This window comes from Rosa chinensis, chromosome 7 (genome assembly GCF_002994745.2).
Source record: "Rosa chinensis cultivar Old Blush chromosome 7, RchiOBHm-V2, whole genome shotgun sequence".
NCBI lineage: Eukaryota > Viridiplantae > Streptophyta > Magnoliopsida > Rosales > Rosaceae > Rosa > Rosa chinensis.
Window position 1 is genome coordinate 67,881,609 of NC_037094.1, and position 24,422 is coordinate 67,906,030.

The window sequence follows — 24,422 nt, forward strand, 5'->3', positions numbered from 1 at the left end:
AGGTGATTAATCTTATTTATTTGGACCGTCGTTATCCTTATCCACTTAAGTAATCACCTCCCTCTTCCCCGGCAAATATAACAGATGGCAACACATGACTCTGATTGGTTTAAAAAATGATTAATGAAATTGTAGAGCAAACGCCAAGGAGTTTGCGAGAGAGAAAAGCCGAGGAAAGCGACCCAACTGTGACTCTGACCGTGACGGCGACTGTCCGTCATATAAAAGCTGAGAGCCCAGTCCTTGTGGTTGTTCCCGCTCTCACACCTTAACACAAAAACACGAACGAGAAGAGCTCCAGAGAATGAAGTACGTTCTGGTGACCGGAGGTGTGGTCAGTGGCCTCGGCAAAGGCGTCACTGCCAGCAGCATAGGCGTCGTTCTCAGAGCCTGTGGCCTTCGCGTCACCTGCATCAAAATTGGTTCTCTCCCCTTTCTCTTTCCATCTCTCATAAAAATCTCCATTTTTCTTCAATTAAAAGTTTGTATGACATCCAACAACAACACTCTTGCTTTGCACTTGCATATTCGTAATGGGGGGGGGGGGGTTTCAAGATTGATGCTTTCAGTACCTTTATTTGCCAACAAAACAATTAATCTGCAGATCCCTACTTGAATACGGATGCCGGTACCATGTCTCCCTTTGAACACGGCGAGGTTTTTGTTCTTGATGATGGTGGAGAGGTATTTTACCCTATTCCTCTTGGCACTACTCTTATTATTTGTCCACACATTACTAATTGACCTTAAACTCTATTCTTCATAGGTTGATTTAGACCTGGGTAACTACGAACGCTTCGTAGATGTGACTCTTACTAGGGACAACAACATTACGACCGGCAAGATATATCAGGTGCCTCCTATATCTTTTGAATCCCCACATGTCTACTTTTGTTGTTGCTTTTATTAAATGTCATCAAAAACTAAACCCTGCAATTTCCTCTTTTTTTTTCTTTTTTTTTTTTGTCTTATCAGTCGGTCCTTGACAAGGAGCGGAGAGGAGATTATCTTGGAAAGACTGTGCAGGTGATGAAGGACAATCGTATTTTTTGTTATCCTCAATGCTTAAAAGTACTGATGACTGGCTTCCCGTGGTCTTTGAGTGGATGTAGGTAGTTCCACACATCACCGATGCCATCAAAAATTGGATTGAATCTGTTTCTCTCATTCCTGTGGATGGAAAAGAGGGCCCTGCAGATGTTTGTGTTATAGAGTTGGGCGGAACTGTGGGTAAGCAATAGCTAAAACATAAATACATTTGGTGACTCATTATTCTTACTCTTTATCTGCAGCAGATAAAGTTTCTTTCTTTCTTCTTAGGGGACATTGAATCAATGCCATTCATTGAGGCTCTTCGGCAGTTGTCTTTTTCGGTCGGTAAGGTTTTATACGCTGTTCTTTGAGGGTTTTGTTGATTCTGTTTATGAGATCATCTCTACATCCACGTACATGCTTGCCTCCCTTGGCTTACTATGTTTGTGTGCTGTGTGATTAAATATTGATCATCCAATTGTTGCTCTACTTAAAATGCAGTAAGATCTGATTAGGAATTTTTTTGATTATGGCCTGATATGTAATGAGCATTATGTATAGTTACAGTTTTCTGGTCCCGGGATGTTATTCTGTGATGAAAATGTCCTATTTGAAAGTAACTTATTATTCTCCGTATAGAGTTGATATGAACTGTCAATTTCTGAAACGACAGTCATTTGCGACCATTTACTCTTTCTTCAGGGCAAGAAAACTTCTGTCTTATCCATGTGAGCCTGATACCGGTACTGGGTGTTGTAGGAGAGCAAGTAAGATTTTTCCCTTTGATTATTGGATCTTATGTGTCATTCATTAGCTCCCCCATATTAGATTGTAGTTCTAGAGATCAAATTTAAGTATATTTAAAGAAGAATTTGCTTCATCCTGTTTTTAGTTGAATATGACTCTTTCTCCGGGTGTGTGTTTGTGTATGCATGCAGAAAACAAAGCCTACACAACATAGTGTGCGGGAGCTAAGAGCATTAGGCTTGACTCCTCATCTATTAGCATGTCGCTCCGCGCAGGTACCTATTCCCCCATTCTCATTTCTACATTCACACCAAGTGAGATCAGTATTAGGCCTGAGAATGTTTTCGTTAGTTCCCATTTGAGGTTTTCTTGGAAACCTCATAATGATGTACCTGACTCTCTCTTTGTAAAATATAATGTGGCAACCTCTTTTTATAATCCAACCCCCCTCCCCTGACTACAAAAAAAAAAAAAAAAAAAAAAAATTATTGTGGAGATGAATCATTGTTTTCCTGGTGACTGTATTGCAGCCTTTATTGGAAAATACGAAGCAGAAACTTTCACAATTTTGTCATGTTGCAGTAAGTTGTTGCTGAAGTTATTATATTGTGATTTTCTATTTCTGAAATTTTGAACCAAACTCAGTCTTAGTTTCTTTTTTGGTCTCTTACAGGCTGGTAATATTCTTAATATTCATGATGTTCCAAACATCTGGCATGTCCCTCTCTTACTTAGGGTGAGTTTAATAATAACTCTTTGCCTCCTTCGAGGACTAAATACTTCTTTTATGCTTTTACCTAAAATTATTTATTCTAAAGATTCTGTGACACACTGCTGTCAGAACCAAAATGCTCATCGGTCGATTCTTCAACAACTTAATTTACTAAGGTAAGCATTTATTGTTTAATTCATTTACATCTAAGTCTTAAAATTTTGATAATGGAGGGCTAGCCAGCATCAGCTTGTGGAAAATGGTCCACTGTCATGAGACCATGGCAATTTTTATATGTAGAATTCTGCTTGACTTGGATTCTTGAGGTTGATACATATGTTCACTGCTCTCTCTCTCGCTCTCTCTCTGATGATGATGATGGATTCTGTTTATGATGTTGGAACTTTATTGTCATATAGACCACAGGAAGCTTGATTGATTTAACTTACTGTGTTCAATTTGCTGTTTCAGCATTGCTACACCTCCTGATTTGAGAGATTGGACCAAGATGGCAGAGACTTATGATAATCTCACCAATTCTGTTAGTATTAGATTAGCGATGCTCGCTGGATCATTTTATCATTTTCCCCCCCTGATTCATGAGGATCTTCTGATATTCGTAGGTCAGGATTGCCATGGTGGGAAAGTATGTTGGCCTCACAGATTCATATCTGTCTGTAGTGAAGGTGTAATTTCTTTTCTTTTCCATTGGAGATGGGTTTTAACTCTGGGATTTATTATTAATTATCAATATATCAATTTACTTTATGAATTAGGTGATGTTGTGATTTACTGTGGCTCAGCTCTTTAGATGCTTGTTACATTACATTTTCTTTTATGAATCATCATGTACATGCTAGTTGCTTTTTGGATGGCTAGCTGGACCAGTGATTGGATTGATTCTTGTATGTCAAAATGTGGGGTTGTTTAGGTATCCTATCTGAGAGCAATTTGCTGTTTTAGAAAATGATCAATTTAGCTAGATTGTAAGAGACCCCTTTATCTCAAAACACAAAAAATGTTTTCAGATTGGTTACGGAACGACTCATAGCTGCCTATCCTTTTGAAAGCTTATTTCTTGCTTGCTGATTTGAAATTTGTAAAAAATATGACCCTCTATCGCTGAAATACAATTAGTCAATTATTACTCTAATTTTCTTCTCAGGCCCTTTTGCATGCTTGCATTGCATGTTCTCTAAAGCCAGAAATTGACTGGATTGCTGCTTCGGACCTTGAAGATGATAGTGCTAAACTGGTACTGATCTGCCTTCAGCTTTTATGCAGAATTTGGTTCACTTTCTTAAACTGGTCTTTTCTTAAGATTTTCCCTTCTCATACAGACACCAGAAGCACATGCTGCTGCGTGGGAGACTTTAAGGGTATGCTTCATGCTAAATTATGATCCTCTAGCCTGTCCCGTTCAGGGTCTGGGTTATTATGTCATGATACATAAGGTTGACCAATAAGGAATTGTTATGAGATTCCTCCCCACCCCACCCACCCTTCTTTTTGATGCTGGGACTCAAAAACTGCCAAATTTGTTGTAGTTTACCAAAGAAGATTTTGGTTTTTGGTTTTTATGGGATGTTTTAGCATTGAATCTCTACTCTTCATTTGCAGAATGCAGCTTGTGTCTTGGTTCCTGGCGGATTTGGTGATCGTGGTGTACGAGGTATGATCTTGGCTGCAAAATATGCCAGAGAAAACAATGTTCCTTATCTTGGGATATGTTTGGGGATGCAGATATCTGTGATTGAGTTTGCTAGAGCTGTAAGTAACATTCTTTCTCTAACATGTTTTCTTCTAATCGTAAGATCATATATCAGCTCTACTTAAACTATTTCTTTTAGGTTTTGGGTCTGGAAAGGGCAGACAGCACCGAGTTTGATGCACAAACACCCAATCCTGTTGTAATTTTCATGCCTGAGGTACAAACTTAGGGTGATATTGTCCTCTTCATTTATGAAATACATACGGCTACTACTGTAACGGTTGTCTTATATCTGTCCGTAGGGTTCAAGAACACATATGGGAAGCACAATGAGATTAGGATCGAGAAGAACACTTTTTCAAACTCCTGATTGCATTACTTCAAAACTGTATGTTCATGGTCCTTTAAGTTCAATTTTATTAAAAACATAAACGAACAGTTATTGCAAATTTGATTACCTGTTGCATTTATACAAAACAATGCATGTGCCATGTGTTCCCAACTCTTGCAGTCCAGAAGCACACATGGCACATGCTATTGAAGTCCGATACTTTCTTGCTTGGTTTTTGTGGAAGTCTTTAATGACATTCAGCCTTTACTAGATCACCTCTTAAGAATTCTGTATTTTGAAGAGTATTCTGCTTAGGATCCACTCTTTTACATGCTTAATATTTTTTATTGCTCTCAATTGCTAGGTACCATAACTCAAAGTATGTTGATGAACGGCATCGGCATAGATATGAGGTTAGTTGTAAGTTCAGTTCGAGTGGAAACATGATGTTACACAAGGTCACAAGCATATTGTATGTAGTTGACATGGTCTGATACTCTAATGCAGGTAAACCCAGATGTCATTGGAATTCTTGAAGAAGCTGGCCTAAAATTTGTAGGGAAGGATGACAGCGGAAGAAGAATGGAGGTGGGTTCTAATCTGGTCTGATGTTTGGCTGCATCGCTTACTTTAACTTGAGCATTTGTCAGAATTTAGTTCTTTATAGTTGCACAAATTCCTATTCTTTTATACACTGGAAAGTGTTTTCTTTGAAGACTGGCAATTTACGTGGTTGACGTTAGTGCACCGGTTCTTATATATTAAAAAAAAAAAAAAAAGTATGTGCACCGGTAAGTTTACTGATTTTCTTTGAAATGGTTTTAAATATTGAAGTTCTGGACTTTTCTCCTCTGCAGATTTTAGAGCTTCCAAGTCATCCATTCTATATAGGAGTGCAATTTCATCCAGAATTTAAATCAAGGCCTAGGAGGCCCTCAGCTCTTTTTCTAGGTATCATTCTTAGATGTCATATACTCAGTTACTCACATTTACCACTATTAACAAAAATAATTCATCAGGGAATTACAATGTACATTAGCTGTATCTCTAATATTTGAACTATAATCAAGATATAGAGGAGTTTGCATCATGGGCAATACACAATGCTGTTATATCTTAGAAATTTCCTTGTAATAGAAAATTTCTCTTAATTCATTGGATCTCTGCACTTGAGTTGACATCTTTGGCATTGCAATTATAGGTCTTATCTTGGCAGCAACAGGGCAGTTGGAAGCGTATCTTAGTGGGAATCAAAGCAATAGTTGACAGAATTGAGTCTCAGTGCATCTGTTCAAGGTATATTGAATGTGACAAGCCCCACATGGAACAAGAAGATCAATTGGCCTTCCGGTTGAGCTGTTTCTGTGTTGTGCCTCTTTCAGAATAGTTAGGAATGTTCACAAGAACTGTTGGCATAAAATACATAATTTGCTGAAAAGTGCCATTTTGAGGGTTAGCTATTAAGTTCTGCTATCGTATTGAACGGTCTGTCTCACTTGAGATAGTGTTGGTATATCGAAGTATAATATTACCAAGGATTAATATAATTATTTTCAATCGCATGGTCTTAACCGTTGTTTCTCTCGCTTTACACTGTAATCTCCTCTGCTTGAGTTTCTGGATTATGTGTTGTCAGGTTTCTTTTCGAGGCTTTTGACAACTCAAATGAATATACTAGGATACTAGTTGTCAAATGAAGCCAAGCGGATTTCTTCTTTAACAACAGCTAACAGTCAAGCCATCATGAGCCCTACATAATTTAGTCTCTCATGGATGGGATCAAAGTATTGGCATTCATTTTGGCCCCATGTTCCTAATCCTATTAGACAGAAAATTGCTCCAAAATTGCATAATGTGTCATTAACAAATACATTGTGAAAGCTTAGTCATAGAAGGGGGACCAATGAATCTGTTTATTGGAAGGGTAATAGTTTTCTGAACTCCGGTATCTACAAAGTGCCAGTGTCTCTTGCAACATACAATGAAACGTAAAAGCGCTTATATAGTACTAAAGAAATAAAACTAGAAGGGCGATAGAGATGAAAATGGAGTGAAAATATTGCACGAAAAGTTGTTTAGTTTGCGCCTCTATTTAACATGTCATTGTACCGTGTGTATGAACTTTGTCTTTGCAGCTTCATTTGCCGATAGAATTTGGCGATGAACTCATCTGCCTTTCTGTCAACTGCTTCGTCCTCATAATAATTAGCACATGAATAAGCAGCTGTACCATAGTCTTCTGATGATGTTATCCCCTGGTCAAGATCATCACCATCATCATCACGATCTTGATCAGAATTTGTAAGGATGCTCTTCCTTCCTTCATCATAATGATCAGAATGAGAGAGATGGTCGTCATCGTCGTGCAGTACTAGTGGGGGGTTAAGGCAAGGAATGTTGAAGCGCATGGAGGGTGGACGGTGCATTTTGAGATTGAAAAGGGGGGTCTTGTCGAAGGAGAACTCGCGTTCAAAGTAATGGATTTGTGGTCTTGATTTTGTTGATGCATTTGTGCCAAGGTGATTCTTAAGGAACTTGGGGACGACCCTCAGTTCCATCATGAGGCGGTGTTTGAAGACGCCGCCCTTTCTTGCCCATATAAATGCCATACGCAGCAGCTTCCATGCTCTCTGACCAACACGATCAGCATCACAAATTTTCTTTGCCAGCATTTTCACCAAATCGATCGATCTTCAACTCAGTTTGAATTTGTGTTAATAAATAAGACGAATGCTAGCTCACTGATCGAGAGGAACACAAATGCGCTTCAGTATGATCGAGCTTGGAGAGATAGATTTTCAGGTGGCTAGTGGTGATGGAGAGAGGAGGCAGCAGAAGTGCCTGTTTATATATGGACATTAATTGGAGAGAGAGTATGTCGATCATCTAACTTGTACGCGTTAAAGTGATGTTGCTTTTCTCAAAAAAAAAAAAAAAAGTGATGTTGCTTATCATTGAAATTAAAGAAAGAAAGAGAGCGAGAGAGAGAGAGGGTTTGGTGCGATGATGATGTGACTGATGGTGTGACTTGTGAGTACTACTCGTTGGGAACACGGCTGTACGCGGCTGGAAAGATATTACTAAACATTTGCTAATTTCCAACCAATTACCCAACTGAAATTAAATCCAAATATATATCTACACCCCTTGTTTTTGTTTTGTTTAGGATTCTTAGTGTATCTCTCTGTATGAAAACATGCTGCTGCAACATGAATAATGTCTTTTTGCCTGCAGCCTTTGAAATCGAGTCTCAGAAACAAACAAATTAAGCATTAGTTTTGATTTAAAATAATTGAGATTGATTGAAACTGATGGAGATAGTGTGGTAAGTACCATGTGATGTCGTTGCAGTTGTAGCCTGCTAGCTGCTTGCACAAGCCATAAGGAAGCAGGCTAGCTGTAAATCTCTAAGTTGTATAATGAATAGCTTGCTAGCTTGGCCGCAACTTACTTTATTGGTGGAACAGGAAAAGTTAAGAGCTATTGCTATAAGAGCTATTGCTATAAGAGCAAGTTCACCTGTAGTCAAGAAAAGTCGAGGTTGAAAAGTCGAGGCGTCGACCAGTCAAGTTACTGTTTGCTTCCACTGGACATAGGTTTCCACCCGTTTTTTTTTCTTGACCAGTCAAGACTGTTCATATATATATTGGTTATTAATTGTTTGCCGTTGGATCTTCTGCTTAATTGAAATGGACTGCTGGGATTTCATGACCGTTACCCACCTCTTTCATGCTTGTAGGGTGGAGTGATGATGTCAGCCATGTTATGGCTTGGGCTGAGCTGGCAGCCCCTCAAACCCAGTTAAAAATTAGTCATGCTGTTGCCTTTTTTTTCGGCCTCAGTCAATAAAAGCCAACAATTGGCTGGGCAAGCTTCAACCGGTGAAAGACCCTTTTTCCTTGTGGCCGGACCACATCAGTTTTCCTTGCTGGAGCCCGGGCAAACCAACACCGGTGGACTTGCTCTAAGCCTATAACTCCATAAACTTTATTTGATAACTTATAGTATAAGCTATATACTTTGTAATTAATAACGTATAAATCCAAATGTCCGATCCAACTCTAGGATGATTTCCTGGTGGTGGGCATGGAGACTAATTTCCAAAATTGGCGCACCATTCGACTGATGAAGCGCTGCCGTTCGAACTGTCCATATACAACATCTTCGTGGTTTGCAATCCGCATAATCGTCGAAACTTACCTAGATCTAGGTGTACATTCGCATATGAATAGCACTCAAACGTAGGTCCGAATAATTTACTAACGAAAACTATTTATTCTTAAAAGCGAGACCAGCTAGCTGGCTAGGTTGGAAATTAATTTATTGTATTATTTGAATATCTTTAGGTATGAAATGAAGGGAAATGAAGGCCAGCTAAGCTAGCTAGTTTGAAAAGAACAAGTCAATGTTCACCAACATAAACTATGTACAATCAATCCACGCGGGCACACAATATATGAAATATTACAAATGCAGAGCACTTGCTAAATCTACTTCCAGGAAGGTTCCCTGAAATTGATCTCATGGCATGGAAGCCCCGTTGCCCCACTCACTGTACCAGAAATTCATACAATTATTTCCCAGAAAAGTGATAAAGCTACCTGCAGCCTTTCCCAAAGACTTTGTAGAATCTTATCAAGTAAACGTCTACCGAGAAGCATTTCAACATCAAAAGGAAGATAATCCGAAGCTCGCTCGATGACCCTCGACCGATCAGTACTGTTGTTCATATACGTGTCGTGTGAGCCAGACTGGTTAATTAATCAAGAGGTCGGTATGCGATCCAGATCACCTGGTCAGCAACTAATCAGGGATCATTTGCACACTTACCGTCCGATTGAAATCAGACGGTCAAATCGGAACTGGGTCAGTATGTTGTTTCATGGAAAGTCCTACTAATTATAAGTTTATAAACGTTTGGCGGGGACCTTTACAGCTCTACTAATCATTAGGTCCAACATCGATCAATTTCTAATTGTTATGTGAATCTATATTACTAACACGCCATGCATTAATTCTTCACTCAAAACTTGTTTAATTGCCCGTCTCCTTGGGCGCCTCACGGTTAATTCCTTGTGGCCTAAAGTCATCTAATTAGGCCGTGAATGTGTCAAAGCTTGGTGCTTCGTTTTGTTCATAGTTTGTTAATGGTTTCTTAATTTTAGCGTATGCTTTATGGTTTTCAATGGCCCATTCCAAAAAGTTAGGCCGATGATTAATCTCTCTGATGCAAAAACTAATATTTGTTGTAGAATGAGAGTATTTGAGAGAGGACTTGTGTGTTTCTTCATTGATAATAGAGATTTTTATATAGAGGGGTAAGGTGGTGTTTGTTACATGGGATTGGACATCCTTATCTGGTCTAATCCCAGTTATCCCATATTTGGCAGCAAGGAGGACAATTTGTAATGAGACTCCACAGTCCCAACAGCAGACTCAACACCTTCTACCATAAACCCACCAAAAACCATGGGATTGTGCAAGCCTCCTTCTACTCCACTATTCATCATTCTCTCTCTCTCTCTCTCTCTCTCTCTCTCTCTCTCTCTCTCCCCCCCCCCCAATTTCATTTCGGATCAGTCACTGGGCAAATCGCAGTCTCCATCTGCCAGTCCAACCCCCAATTTTCTAGGTTCGAAATCATCTGCGGGTTGGTGATTTACAGACTCTACAAGTTGATCTTCTCCAACGGTGACGACGTCTTGGGTGTCGAGACCTCTGATTCTACTGCTCTATTCGCCATCGCTGACAGGCTCGCTAAGCTCTATGATGGCGACAAGGTCTCCGTTGGCCTCCGGATCCCCGACACCGATACCGCTTCCCCTAAGCAAATCGATTTGGTTCTCAAAGGGTAATCCAAATTCTTCTTTTCTTTTTCAATTTGGGCCAATTCACTAATATCTATTATCTACTATAACAATTAAGGGAGGCAGTGGTGATAGCCGTCAAGAACTTGTCAGGATTCATCTCCGTTAAGCCCGGTGGCAGTTGGGGTTTTTGAGAGCATCACTAAGCACAAAGCAGACCAGCATCCTGATACTGTCAGTCACTCCAACTCTTCACTCTTCACTCTTCTCTCTGCTACCATGCTAATTATCAACTATCTTGACTAATTGTATTTCTACTTGCATATTCAGACCAAGACCAAGACAAAGATGAAGATGAAGCTCAGATTCAGACCAAATCTGAGATGATTGCTATCCTGGGGAAGGGTTTTGATGGAGTCGGAGAGTCTTTCTTCGCTTCCGGAGTGGAACTTCACCAAGATTTTGAGGAACTTCACAGGAACGCTTATCTGGAGATGATTAAACTCTCGAAGAAGTTTGCAGCATTGAAGAGGAAGTATCAATGATAGTCCTGTCATCACCAAACATGAGTCAAGTGCTAGAATAGCATAAGCCCTGCTAGAGGAGTCCTGGACTCTTATAGAAATTAAGGTGGGCAATGACAGTCCTGTGTAACAAACGCGTCCTAAGAGTATAAAGATTATATAATATTACAAGTAATTTTATTTTGAAAAACGATAAGAAATCTATGATTAAATCTACTCTCCCTATTACATAAGAAAACATATTTTTGTTTGGACTAGTCACACCCAAAACTAGGTTAACTGTAACATTTCCCCAGTGACATGTCATGTCACGTCAATGACGTTTTTTAAGTTGCCTCATTACAAACCATGTTAAGTAACAAAAATCATTTGCGACAAAAATAACCTTGGTCGAAGAGGAAAATTAAAGAGTACAAGATGCCTCACATTTCGAGAATACCCTGTAGGCATCAAATTTCCCCCTGATGCCAACGTCTCCCTTTGATTTTCGTTAGATCGTGGGGAGCTTGGATACTTTTCGTAGACTAATACTATGCACATTTTCCTCGAAATGTGGTCTAGATAATGATTTAGTAAATAAATCTACCACATTATCCTCAGATCGAACTTGATTCACTTCGATATTGAGGAGGACTTACTGTTGCTGATTATAGAAGAACTTTGGCGATATATGTTTGGTGTTGTTGCCTTTGATGAAACCTTGCTTCATTTTGTTCAATGCAAGCGACACTATTCTCATTTATGCATGTAGGTTCATCTGTGGTCGACTTCAAACCACATGTACTTTGAATATGAGTAATTATGAATTTAAGACATACGCATTCACGAACTGTTTAGTGAAGAGTAATAATCTATGCATGATTCAAAGAAATAGCGATGAGAGTTTGTTGATTACACGCATTTATATGCATGTAATTGTGTCTAAAACACTAGAATTAAGATAATCCTCAAGTCAATTATTATGTAATTAATCCATTTTAATTTATCTTGTAGTAAATAAGCAGAGTTGTGAATTTCAGAAGAAGTGGCGCGAAATTGGAGCAAATTGGAATTTTCTGACAAAACGATAAAATAGTTGATGTCGGTCAATTATGGTCAGCGCTAACAAGAGAGCGGAACTTCACTGGTCATGATGTTGTGTGCGGAAGTTTTAATTGAAGAAAATGAGGTTGGATTAATTAATCAGTGATTTAATTAATTAATCAAACCATTTGATTAATTAATCAAACTCACTTTCAGTCATCACGTGCAGCATGCCACTAGTAATTTAAACAACAGTTGTTTAATTAGCTTTAGGCAATTCAAGGCCAACACGTGGCAATTATCCATGTTTCTTTCATTCACAACCTGATCCCTTTATTTTCATTTTTCCACCGCACAAACCCATGGCCTTCAGATCCTTTTCCATTTCTTTTTGTTTTGTTTTGTTTTTTTTTTTTTTTTTTTGGGACCAAAACGACGGCGTCCATCCCCTTATCCTCTCTCTTCGAGCACACACTGCCGATATATATATTCGAGAGAATTTTAAGAACAGTACATGAACTTAAGGCCACTCCGAATTTTAGTGCCTAACGTTTATATAACTCAAAATAAGTACATGAACTTTTAATCCCGACCCAGTTTTCATACATGTCGTCACTAACACCGTTAACATCTATGCCACGTGGCATATTAATAAGGCATAGGTGTTAACGGTGTTAGTGACGGCATGTATGAAAACTGGGTCGGGATTAAAAGTTCATGTACTTATTTTGGGTTATATAAACGTTGGGCACCAAAATTCGGAGTGGTCTTAAGTTCATGTACTGTTCTTGATAATTTCCCTATATATTCTGCTCTTTATCTCATTATCACAGACATAACCTACCTCTTACAACAGCCGCACCTATCCCCTTTTCTCTCTAAACCAACCACCCATATTCATCTCTTCCTCTAACACCGAACCACCCACCTCCAACCCATTTTCTATATTTTTTTTCACTATTCCACCACAAAGCTTCATCAATTCCACAAGATTCAAAGAGGAGCCCAAGCATCAAATCTTCATCAAATCAAATTTGGGTAAAAGTGGGGGTCATAAATCAAGGCTAGCCATAATTGCTCTATAGCAATTTGTGGCTTGTTCTTGTTACTCTCTACTTCTCTTCACTTTTTTCTCTCTTTCAATTATGTATTTTGATGTTAGTTTGGTGATGGGTAGTGAGTAGTTTTGTTGTTGGGGGCTAGGGTTGTGTGCCCTAGTCCAAATCTTGTGTAAAAGATGCTTATTTTAATGTAATGATGCAATTTTCATATGATGGAGGCTTATATCTATTTTTGTTTGGTTAAAATGCATGTCTAGGAGTCTAGTCAACTCTAGGGTGTGTATTTTGAGCATGTCTAGGACGGAGTTAGAGGCTTGACCCCCTCTAATTCCTAAGCTAGAAACCTTCAATTTCGTATTCGAGGGGTTATAAGCATGGTGATTTACACCCGTTGTGTGAATGCGCGGGCGGGTCGCTTAGTAGTCTAATTCTTCAATCTTTAGGCCTCTTGATGTGAATTAGAGACCCTTGAACCGGCTCTAATTCATGCCAAGTGAGTTCCTACGACCCTTGAACCGGAGTAGGAATACCATGAAAGGGAATTTCGGTCCTTGAGAGTTGAATCGCCTTGGATACGACTACCGCCAAAGTAGGAAATTTGCATCTACATTAAATTAGTTTCCGACACATGAGATTTGGGTGAAGGAACCTCCCTAGCACCCGACATTCCCATTATATTGTTCACACTTTTCTAGTTTAATTTCCTTGCATTTTTATTAATCGCTTTACATTTTATTACTTTTTGTTAAGTTCAAATCCATTCTCAAATATTAAATCCATCGACTCATTTGTGTATACCCATCTTGAGGCTACAAGTTAGTGGCTTTGAATAGGCTTGGTGTGAGCTAAGCCGAGCATTGCCAAGGCTTGATGCCTTGATTGTTTATAGTCTTATTTTACTTTTTATTTTTCTTGTGTGCTTTTAGTATCCTACCGCCAATTATCTTGGTTAGGTCCAACACCTAATCTCCGAGGTACGATAAACTAAGGTCCAATTACTTCCCTTACTTGACAACGATTCGTACGCTTGCGAAGAGTTTATGAACCAAGTCATTTGTTTAATAGACCTCCAAGATATTGCGGTGTTTACCATGGTAAATACATAACCAATTTGGGAACGACCTTTGTGCAGGTCACAGAGATACCTGACATCAACAAAACCTATCAAAGCATCACTAGGATTTTGATGGAGGGAGGCAGTGGTGGCGACACATATGTTGGCAGTGGCGGGGCCATATTTGCTAGTATTGGCGCTGACGAATCTGCTAGCAGTAAGTGTCCTTCGCCTGGCGATCGCAATGATTCTATTTGTGAAGTCCAATTCCATAACATAACAATCAGAATCTATTTTCTTTCTATAGGGATAAAATAGGCCCATATCTATCGCACCTCTTACACATCGAAATATGTTCTTTATGCTAGTCCAATGGTGACGTGTTGGCACAAAGTTAGATCTAACTAACAAGTTCACATTGAATGAGATATCTGGTCTTGTGCATTGTGCTAAGTACAATAATGCACCTATTGCACTTAGGTAGGGCACTTCGGGCTCTGGCACATCTTCGTCATCTTCTTTTGGATGCAATGGATCATTTTCGAGATCAAGACTTCAAACTATCATAGGAGTGTTACTAGGCTTGGTTTTATGTTCATTAAAGTGCCTGGGCATCTTTTCTATGTAGGTCGATTATGAACTAAAATTTCATCGACACGGTGCTCGAGTTCTATTCGGAGGCAAAACTGTGTTTTCCCAATATCTTTGATCACGAATTCGGATTTCAAGTACTCTGCAATTTCCTTAACTTTGCTAGAGTTTCAATTAGGTTCATTTCATCGACATATACCGCAACAATAGCGAACCCAAAACTTGTCATCTTAATGAAAACGCAGAGAGAGAGGGAACCCAGAAAACTCCAAATCGGTGCCAAACCTTCTCGGCCTCGCCGGCGCCTATTCCAGCCACCTTTGGCAGTAAAATCAGTCTCATCTGAATCGCCTTATCTTCCTCTTCCTCTCTGTGGCGGAGGCACAAGACAATTTTGGTGGTCGAAGGTGCAACAAGTAAAAATTCCGGCTGACCTGTTTTGGAATTTCCAGTCAATTCTCGATTTTTCAGCCACCTCCGGCTGCGCCACAACCCACATCTTGAAGCTCTCTTCTTTGTGGTTCAAACCACCCAGCTACCAGCTCCAATTCCATCAGAGGAAGGAAAACCGAAGATCGGAAGAAAAACTAGGGATTTCAAGTTTTTTAGGTAAATTTTGGCTTGTATACTTGAAATTGATCAATGTTGTAGTTGAGAAAATTGTTGAAGATGTTGTAAGGAACATTTTGATGTAGGTCTGGTGACCCAATTTTGGGTTAGAGGTGGCGGCGCGTGGGGGCGTGTCCAGCCACTTCAGACTTTCTGTTTTGGTTCGTTAGGTAGAGCGTAACTTTACGGACATGTTGATATGAACTTTGTATCAATTGGTCCACGTTTTGAAAATGATCGGAATTTCTGAAGTTTTAAAAATTCAGGTTTCGATTTGGGAAGATCCGACCGATAAATCGACCCCAATTTTCGATAGGTTGTTATAGTTATCGAATCGACTTAACCTATGAAGTTTGAGCTCGTTCCGATATGATTTCGAGCTTTTGAAAAATTCTCATTTTAGGGTTTCGATTATTATTATCGTCAAGTTAGTTTCGATTCTTGAGAAATAGTTATTTATAATATCAATTTGTTCAAGATGACGTGTAGATCGAGTTCGAGGAAGAAATTGTTGGACGGCCATCGTAGCTGCAAATCAGTGAGTGGACATTTGATTTTAAAATAAATTATGCATGCAGTACTACTTTCGAGCATTTATTTATTATGAGATTTAATTTATGATTTGAATCATTGAGATTTCTGAGATTTGTAAAATGATTTTGAGATAATATTTACTGTATGATTTGAGATATTTCCTAATCGATTTATTTTGAGATATCATTAATTCATTATATTTTCAGTTTTCAATACCAGAGATTTGTTAAAAGTATTTCCACGAATCCTATTGCATGCGTAGTTTTAAGAGAATAAATTTGGGAAAGCATCAAATATTTGTTTTACTTTATTTACAATTACTTATTTTCCTTCACTCACTCTAACAATTTTTAAATACTTTTCCCTGGGCTTTTTGGTTTCTTGTGCCCAGTCTGCGGGCTAGTTGAGGTCGAGTGTTTGTAGGTGTCGAGACATAGTGTCCGCCAGCTTCATCATCGTTGTAGGTTATTGTTTAACCTACGCATGTATATATCGGTTTTATATTCGTCGAATTGATCTAATCATCAAACTGTTTAATTATGTTTTTAAGAGATGTACTTGAAATGTAAAAGTAGTCGGTGTGATGATGATTTAAGTTCGTTTTCCAGGTTTGTTTATTTGGATAGTCCATTTTTAGGAGAAGTTCTGCCAAATTTTTGGTAGAATTTTTTCTAAGATGTGCCCCGCAGGACCATTTTAGATTTCAAGGTGAAATCCAGAGCAGCACCTGTCACAAACGAACACTTTTTTTTTAAATAATTTTTTATTTTATTTTTTCTTGTCAAACAATGCATATGGAGTTGTGGACTTCATAAGAACATCCTTCCCGCTAATGACTACATATCTAGGAATCAAGTAACTAGTAAATATTTGGTAATAAGCCTAACAGTAAAGAACTCTGAGCTCAAAATCAAATTAACTATACTTAAATATAAGTATAAAAAAACTATAGGATTAAGTGGTGTTACTTCAGTGGTTAAAACAACCACTACCTAAGATCGAGGTCATGAGTTCGAGTCACCATGGGGGTAGGAGTGAAATCCTTAAATCCTCTTTTGATAAGAAAAAAAAAAGTATAAAAAAACTATAGTAAGGTGGACAATATCCTAATTAAATTAGGAATCTTTAGCATGACTTCAAGAATTATCTTAAAAACAAACCCTGAAACAAAAGAAATTTATTAGAAAAAACTTATTTCATGAAAATATATCAGCAAAAAGAGATTATAATCCCCTAATGCAAGTATAAAACGATGGCGGTGTTTGCAGGTTGGCAGCAGGGATGAGAACGATCTGCTAGCCATTTTGCCTGGGTCTGGGCCTAGGTCTGATGGGTTCAATCGCCAATGGGCCCATTTTAGTAGGCCGGTTCCCTTCTGAATTGGGCTAGGGTGGAGGGTGCTTTGACAGGACCCGCCCTGAATTTCACCTTGAAATCCAAAGTAGCCATGCGGGGCCCACCTTAGAAGAAATTCTACCAAAAATTTGGCGGAACTCCCTCTAAAAGTGGACTACCCAAAACCTGTAGAAAAACATTTACACTTCTAAAATAATCCACCCTTAATCTTCTGGAGCCACCATGCTCCCCAAAACACAACATCTCCCAAATCACAAAACAATTCTGAACTTAAAAATATTAATCTCATAGGTTACCAAATCAATCTAATGTACAGGCGTACAAGAGAATAAAATACAAGATAAAGGACCGAGACTTTTATAATGCGGAAGCTATGACAGCTATGCCTCAACCCCATCTACGCTCGACCTCAAGCTAAATTGGCCTGCAAACTGGGCATTTGAAACCGAAGGGCCCAGGGGAAATCATTTAAAAACCGTTAGAGTGAGTGGACGAAAATAAGTAATTTCGAATGTATAAGTAAAACTTAATGCTTTCCCAAGTTATTCTCTAAAAACTCGCATGCAGTAACAATCTTGGAAATACTCTTAATCATCATCTTTACTGCAATCTTAATCACGTAAAATAGAACATCTTGCAATCTCTTAAAATCTCAAATCCCTCATATAAGTAATCATATTTCAAATATCTTGTTAACAAAACCGACCTGCAACGAGATTTCACAACGTTTCCAACTCAATCCTTCTCTTTTTATTTTTTTGAAATATCCTTTTTAGAAAACCTCGTTTGATGACTAGAAAAGACTGCTGTCTAGTCATCTCATGCCATCTGAAGGGGACTGTCGCCCAGATGACGTATTGGAAGTGACTGCCAACCGGATTTAGCAGGCGGTGGTTAGAAGGAACTGCCGACTAACCACAGGTAGTTAGAAGGGACTGCCGACCAACTACCTCATGTCATCTGGAAGGGACTGCCAACCAGGTGACGCATCGGAAGGGACTGCTAACCGAGATGTAGTCTGGAAGGGACTGCCAACCAGATTATTACCTAGAAGGGACTGCCAACTAGGTAATATACGCATGCGCCAAAGATAGTCTCCTAGATAAACTGGAAACAACCTCCTCCAATTACTTGCTTTCGGAAAGAACTCGATATTACTTCAATAAATCATTAATAATTCACAAAAAGCATTGCTCAGGATTATCTCTCTAACTCAAACCTCAATATCTTAATAAATCCTCAAAAGCATTAATCAAATACTCGGTAAATCAATAAATGCTTCCGGAAAGAAATCTCAACCTAACTTCAAAGCTTATAGGTGTGGAGCTCAAAACTCAAGAAATCTCAATAATTCAATCATTCTCAAATATTCGATGAAACATTCGTACTCGTAAATCCTCATATAAACTGCTATTCGAAATCAATAATTCTCAGAATATTTTCTTAATTAGTCACTTCCCGAAAATCATTTCCTAACTCAATAACTCATAAATAAATAGCTTAAAAATCTACTGAAAGCCTTTGGGAAGGAAATCCACTAAAATCCCGTAACTCATAGAGCATAATAAATCTCAAGAAATTAAGCTAAGAAAATCATAACACTCAATAATTCAAATAATAAATTAAACCTCAGTTAGAAAATAATAATATACTGCATGCACATTTAATTTAAAATAAATGTCCACTCACTGTACTATTTAGGCGACCACGCTACCAATTTCCTACGTCGAGCAGTAGCTCGGCACGTCGCCCTGTATATAATTATAATTCGTGAATAACAATCCGGAAATTAAATACAATTCCCACATCAAATCCTCATAAATTAACATTTCTATTTCTTCTCTGATTAAACCAAGACTTATCATTTGCACCAATTCTTTAATTGAAGATTTCTAGGGCAAAACTGAGAGAAATTCGATAGTGGAATTATCATAAATCAATAGTCAAACTATTGAACTTCGGAAATTCTGATTAATATCCAAACCTCCTCCAATTTGCACCAAACACCTATCCATAAATTCGTAACAATATATACTACTAAATATACCAAAACAACTTACCAGGAACGGCTGGACACGCCCTCACGCGCCGCCACAAGCGGCTGGGCCTGGGCCCCACGCGCCACCGGTCAACAACAATATCTGGCTACCAAATTTTACTAGCATCATCAACTTAACATTTCTAACAACTTTCTCAACTGTGACAAAGTCAGAAAATGAGTAGAAGTACCTCAACAATTAAGGAGAAGTTTGAACCTGATTTGTGAATAGTGACCCCAAACTTCAAACCGTCGATTCTTCCTCCACGCTTCAAATCGCTGCAAAATACTTGGGGAGCATCATCTATGTCTCAAGGCGCTCCCAAGGACTAAGGTTTGTCGTCTGTGGTGGCCGGAATAGGGAGAAACCGGCGTTGACCTCAATCTGCTACAGTGATCGTCCTTTTCTTCTCGTTGCTACACCTTCCACAGTTTAAATTAAGCTACCAAACGGACCTAGAAATGAAGATAAGGAAGAGAGCTTTCCAATGACATCTTAAACGTCAAAATCCGTCGCCGGCTGAAGGAGTTATGGCCGGAAAATGGTGAAGAGGTCGGAGAAGAAGAGAGAATCGGGGAGAGAGAAAGGAGAGAGCTCGGTAAGTTTCCGAAAATGGAAACTTACCACAGTAACTCGACTATTTATAGATAAATTATCATGAACAATAATTTTCATTTTTCGCTTATAACTTTCGCATACGAATTCCGATTTTTACGTACCATATATGTACGCGCTCGGTTTAACGTCCTCTACAACTTTCAGGAAGGAAATTTTCTCAAATTTTGACCCGAACAAAAAGTCAACTTTTAGGGCCCTCTAAAAGATCGAAATGGAATCAAAAGTAAATGTGAATGTCGTTTACCGATCGAAAGACTAGTAAACTGATAAATTTTGGTTCGGGACGTTACACCCTTATCTATTACTTAGTGCTTGCTGTGGGCCTGGCGCAAGAGTTTGACCTCCTTGGGCGGTGTTGGACCTTTAAGGTCTCTAAAGTGCTAGTCTTAATTTGGATCATGGTTATATAGAATTGGTAATTATTTCGAGTTGGGCTGGAGAAAGCGGCTTATAGATGAGGAATTGACTCATATTTGTTTGCTGAGAAGTAACTTTCTTTTTGTACCATAATTGTGTGCCTGGCAGATGGAAGACTAGAAGATGGTTTTTCCTCAGAAGACACGGAGTTGTTCTTTGTTTATGGGTTCGCTTTACAAAGCGGGCTCAAATTGACTTGTAATGAGTTTACATTACTTAGACAGGAGTTTGGTCGTTACCTCTCCATTTTTCTGTCTTTAAGTGTATATTAGACTCTAGCTATTTGGATGGTCATCTAATGCAATGAACCTATATTTTCAAAAAATAAATAAAAAAGAAGTATAAAGCGAACATATATACAAACAGGCAACAAGCATACGTGTATTATATTTTGAGAATGTAGATCGAAGACTTCTCAAGAAGAAGTTTCAAACTTCCTCAGAACCAAATCCTAAGAACAGGGAGGATGGTGTTAGTGTGAGTCATCATTCCCTATTAGGAATAGACTACAAGGGAATATATTGTTGCAACTACTTACCTTGTATATGTTGTGTAGTACAGTAGTACACAATAGTTGTAGTACGATTGTAATTTGTTTATATACACCACAGAATGGGTGTAATTATATATTAGAAAAATTCATTCTCTCAATCGTGTCTTATTTGACTTGGTATTAGAGCAAAGATCCGAAAAGGACTTTGTCTCTTTCTTTCAGTTTTTTCTCAATCTGAGGAAAACAATTGGGTTAAAAGCCAATATTTTGGTCAGGCCCTGAAACGACGTCGTTCAGACGTCCTCTTCATCTTGTTCGCTCGCCCGGCTTCGTCTTCAGTCAAAGACAGATCGATCCGTCCTAGGTCGGTCCGTCTCAGATCGCTAGCGCTCTTCTCCCAGATCTTCAGTCCAAACCGGCCTCGTCTTGTGTTCCAGACCGCCTTCGTTTGCCTCCGACACCAGATCAATCTTCGTCCGCCTTCGTCTGCCTCCGACACCAGATCGATCTTCGTTCGCCTTCGTTTGCCTCAGATCTTCGAATCCCTTCAGTCGACGTCCACGATTGTGACCTCGACTCAGTCCGGCGTCGTCCGGTCGTCCCTCTCCCTCGGTCAGGCCAGCTAAACTCGATAACCGGTCAACTCAGTAACCCGGTCCACTCGGTAACCCAGTCAACTCGGTAACTCGGTCAACTCGACCAACTCTGTCAATCCCAACAGTTTTCAAAAAAAAAAACATATATATATCGCTGCAATTGTTGGAATATCCTTTTTTTTTTTCCGCTGCATACTCTGTGTTTTTGCTACTTTATTGTTGTGATGGGTGGTGATCAAAGTGAAGGTCAGGGTTCTAAGGCCAATGAGGTTCAGAAAGTTGAGGTCTCTGTTAAGAGCTCAGAAGGTGGTTCTTTTGGAGGTACCAAACTCACTGGTACCAATTTCCGAACATGGAAGAAGATTATGTCCGTTTATCTTCGTGGGATACACAAGATGGGACATGTGATAGGAACAATCAAGGTTCCTAGTGAAGATGACATTGAGGCCTATGCTAAGTGGGAAGATGATGATGGGTTTGTAATGTCCATTTTATTTAGAGCCATGACTGATGATGTGCTACAGATGGTAGAGGAATGTGAAACTGCTGAGGCAATATGGAAGACGTTGGGAGATCTCTATACGAATGAGTCTGATTTTATACAGGTTCATGAACTAATGTGCAAAGCTGCAAGAATGCAACAGAATGGGCAACCAGTGTCAGTGTTTTTCACCAAGCTGAAGAATGTATGGGCTGAAATTGATCAGAAGCGTCCTTGCAAGATCAAGAATCAGGAAGATCTTGTGTGGTACTAGAAGGAGAAGGAGCTAGAAAGGGTTCATGTCTTCCTGAGAGGGCTTGATGAGAAGTATAGCAGTGCCAAGGGGGAATTGCTCAGAATGACAAACCCTCCTAGTTTGAACACAGCTTTTACATACATCCGCAAGGATGAGTCTCAGCAGGAAAGTGTCAAACATGCACAGGTTGAAGTATCTAGCCTAGCCATTCAGGCCAAGTCACCTGCACCTTTCCTTCAGCAACAGAGTTCAGCCCCACTTCATCAGCAAGGTTTCCCACAAGGCTTCACCAACCTTCCTCGTCCTCAATGCTCTTATTGCAACGATCTTGGGCATGTTCGGGAGACTTGTTGGAAGTTGAACCCACACCTTGAACCTAAAAAGCAAGGTTATCGCCTTAAGGGAAAAGCAGTTGCGGTTCACTTGGTCCAAGAACCGGATTTCTATGGAGTGGCTGGCCAAGATCATCATACAGCAGGTGGAGCTACCCCTACAGCCTCTATAGCTGGTCGAGGTAAAATTGGTATGGCTTTACAGATTTCTAACTTTGTTGGTTCTGATACATGGATTATTGATTCTGGTGCCTCCGATCATATGACTTATGACAAATCATATTTTACTGAATTGTCTTCCCCATCAGTGTCCTATGTCACCAATGCCAATGGTGAGGCTTTTCTTGTGTTAGGGTCAGGGTCAGTGCGTATTACTCCCACTTTAGAACTTCATAATGTGTTATATGTGCCTGACTTATCTCATCACTTGATATCTGTCCCACAATTGAACACTGAGTCTAAATGCTCTGTAACCTTTTATCCTATGTATGTGCTTTTTTAGGATCTTCTCACCAGGGAGATAGTCGGTCGGGGGTATCTGAGGGGCAGGTTGTTCCATCTGGATCAAACATACGCAGGAGAGAAACCAAGAGCACAGTCCCGAGCCGCTTTGACTTCGACTTCTGATAAGCTAAGTGAGATTTGGTTGTGGCATCGCCGTTTAGGGCATCCATCTTTTAGTCTTATGAAGGAAACCATGCCTACTCTGTTTATTGGTGTGGATGAGTCAGTTTTACATTGTGAAACATGTGTTTTGGCCAAGAGTCATCGTGCTACTTATTCTCATAGTATTTCTAATAAAAGTGTTATTCCTTTTGAGTTGATTCATTCTGATGTTTGGGGACCTTCTAGAGAGCCTACTGTATCAGGTATGCGATATTTTGTGTTGTTTATTGATGATTGTACAAGATTGTCATGGGTTGCTCTTCTTAAAACCAAAGATGAAGTCTTAACCTTTCGTAATCTTGTTCAAACACAATATCATAGCACCATTAAAGTCCTTCGTTCTGACAATGAGGGGGGGGGGGGGGGGAGTATGTTAATTATGTGTTCCAAGAGTTTTCTAAAATCCATGGGATTGTTCACCAAACCACGTGTCCACAAACACCAGAACAGAATGGAGTGTCCGAACGGAAAAACCGTCATTTACTTGATATGGCTCGTGCCCTTCTTTTTAGTGCTCATATGCCTAAGTATCTTTGGGGCGATGCTATACATGCTTCCTCTCATCTTATCAATCGTCTTCCATCCAGTGTCCTTCAGGGTAAAATTCCATTTGAGGTTCTTGTCTCTCATGTCTCTTTACCATCCTTTCACAATCTTCCAGCTCGTGTTTTTGGTTGTGTTGCCTTTGTCCATGTACCAAAAAATCAGAGGTCTAAGTTGGATGCCCGGGCCCTTAAGTGTGTGTTTGTTGGCTACGGAGGTCATCAGAAGGGGTACAAGTGCTATCATCCACCCACCAGAATGTATTATGTCACTATGGATGTTACTTTCTTTGAAGACATGAGTTATTTCTCCTCTTCAGATATAGCTCTTCAGGGGGAGAATTCATATTTTGAAGAGCTATATCATGGAGAGGGGGAGGAATCAGAGGGAGAAGGAGCAGCAACACAGGCAGGAGGTATTTTGACGGATCCGGTTGAAACTATTAGCTCGCCGCTTCCAGCAGCAGAAGCACCAGTTCCCATCACTCAGAATGAGGTTGAAGACACAACTGCCCCTCCTGCCATCGCTTCTACCCCTGACACACATCTTCCTGGTACTGAAGATCACCCATTTGAGGTATGTCCATCCACTGATACTAGTAGTAGTGAGTCTAATGTTGAGCAATATGTGTTACCACATAGGACCACTCGAGGTCAATCAGCCAAAAGATATGAACCTACTCTTACTGCCAAATCAACATATCCAGTAGCCAACTATATGTCCACTAGGTTGTCTAAGTCATATGAATCATTTGTGAATCAAATATCTGCTGTATCAGTACCTAACAAAGTGCAGGATGCGTTGGGGGATCCAAAGTGGAGGAAGGCTATGGATGAAGAGATGGAGGCGTTGCAGAAGAACAGTACTTGGCAACTTGTGCCTCCACCAC

General features: G+C 39.5%; 2 protein-coding genes across 2 annotated transcripts; one reads left to right on the forward strand and one right to left on the reverse strand.

The window, feature by feature from the left end:
- Positions 1-100: 100 nt before the first annotated feature.
- Positions 101-6,104, forward strand: LOC112179173 (CTP synthase). The gene is made up of 22 exons (XM_024317513.2): positions 101-422; positions 605-684; positions 767-853; positions 976-1,026; positions 1,113-1,230; positions 1,321-1,377; positions 1,735-1,799; positions 1,971-2,054; positions 2,310-2,360; positions 2,453-2,515; positions 2,621-2,667; positions 2,963-3,032; positions 3,115-3,177; positions 3,657-3,746; positions 3,832-3,870; positions 4,112-4,261; positions 4,342-4,419; positions 4,505-4,590; positions 4,898-4,946; positions 5,041-5,121; positions 5,391-5,484; positions 5,735-6,104. Exons 1-22 carry the CDS (start codon positions 305-307, stop codon positions 5,797-5,799), a joined length of 1,686 nt encoding a protein of 561 aa, XP_024173281.1. The 5' UTR covers positions 101-304; the 3' UTR covers positions 5,800-6,104.
- Positions 6,105-6,377: 273 nt separating this feature from the next.
- LOC112179174 lies at positions 6,378-7,363 on the reverse strand. The gene has a single exon (XM_024317515.2). It carries the CDS (start codon positions 7,203-7,205, stop codon positions 6,609-6,611), a length of 597 nt encoding a protein of 198 aa, XP_024173283.1. The 5' UTR covers positions 7,206-7,363; the 3' UTR covers positions 6,378-6,608.
- Between the last annotated feature and the right edge of the window lie 17,059 nt (positions 7,364-24,422).

Coding starts and splice junctions, on each gene's coding strand:
- LOC112179173 (XM_024317513.2), top strand. CDS start 305: ATGAAGTACGTTCTGGTGACCGGAGGTGTGGTCAGTGGCCTCGGCAAA. Junction 1,027..1,112: donor ATCTTGGAAAGACTGTGCAG/GTGATGAAGGAC, acceptor GAGTGGATGTAG/GTAGTTCCACACATCACCGA. Junction 3,178..3,656: donor CATATCTGTCTGTAGTGAAG/GTGTAATTTCTT, acceptor TTTTCTTCTCAG/GCCCTTTTGCATGCTTGCAT.
- LOC112179174 (XM_024317515.2), bottom strand. CDS start 7,205: ATGCTGGCAAAGAAAATTTGTGATGCTGATCGTGTTGGTCAGAGAGCA.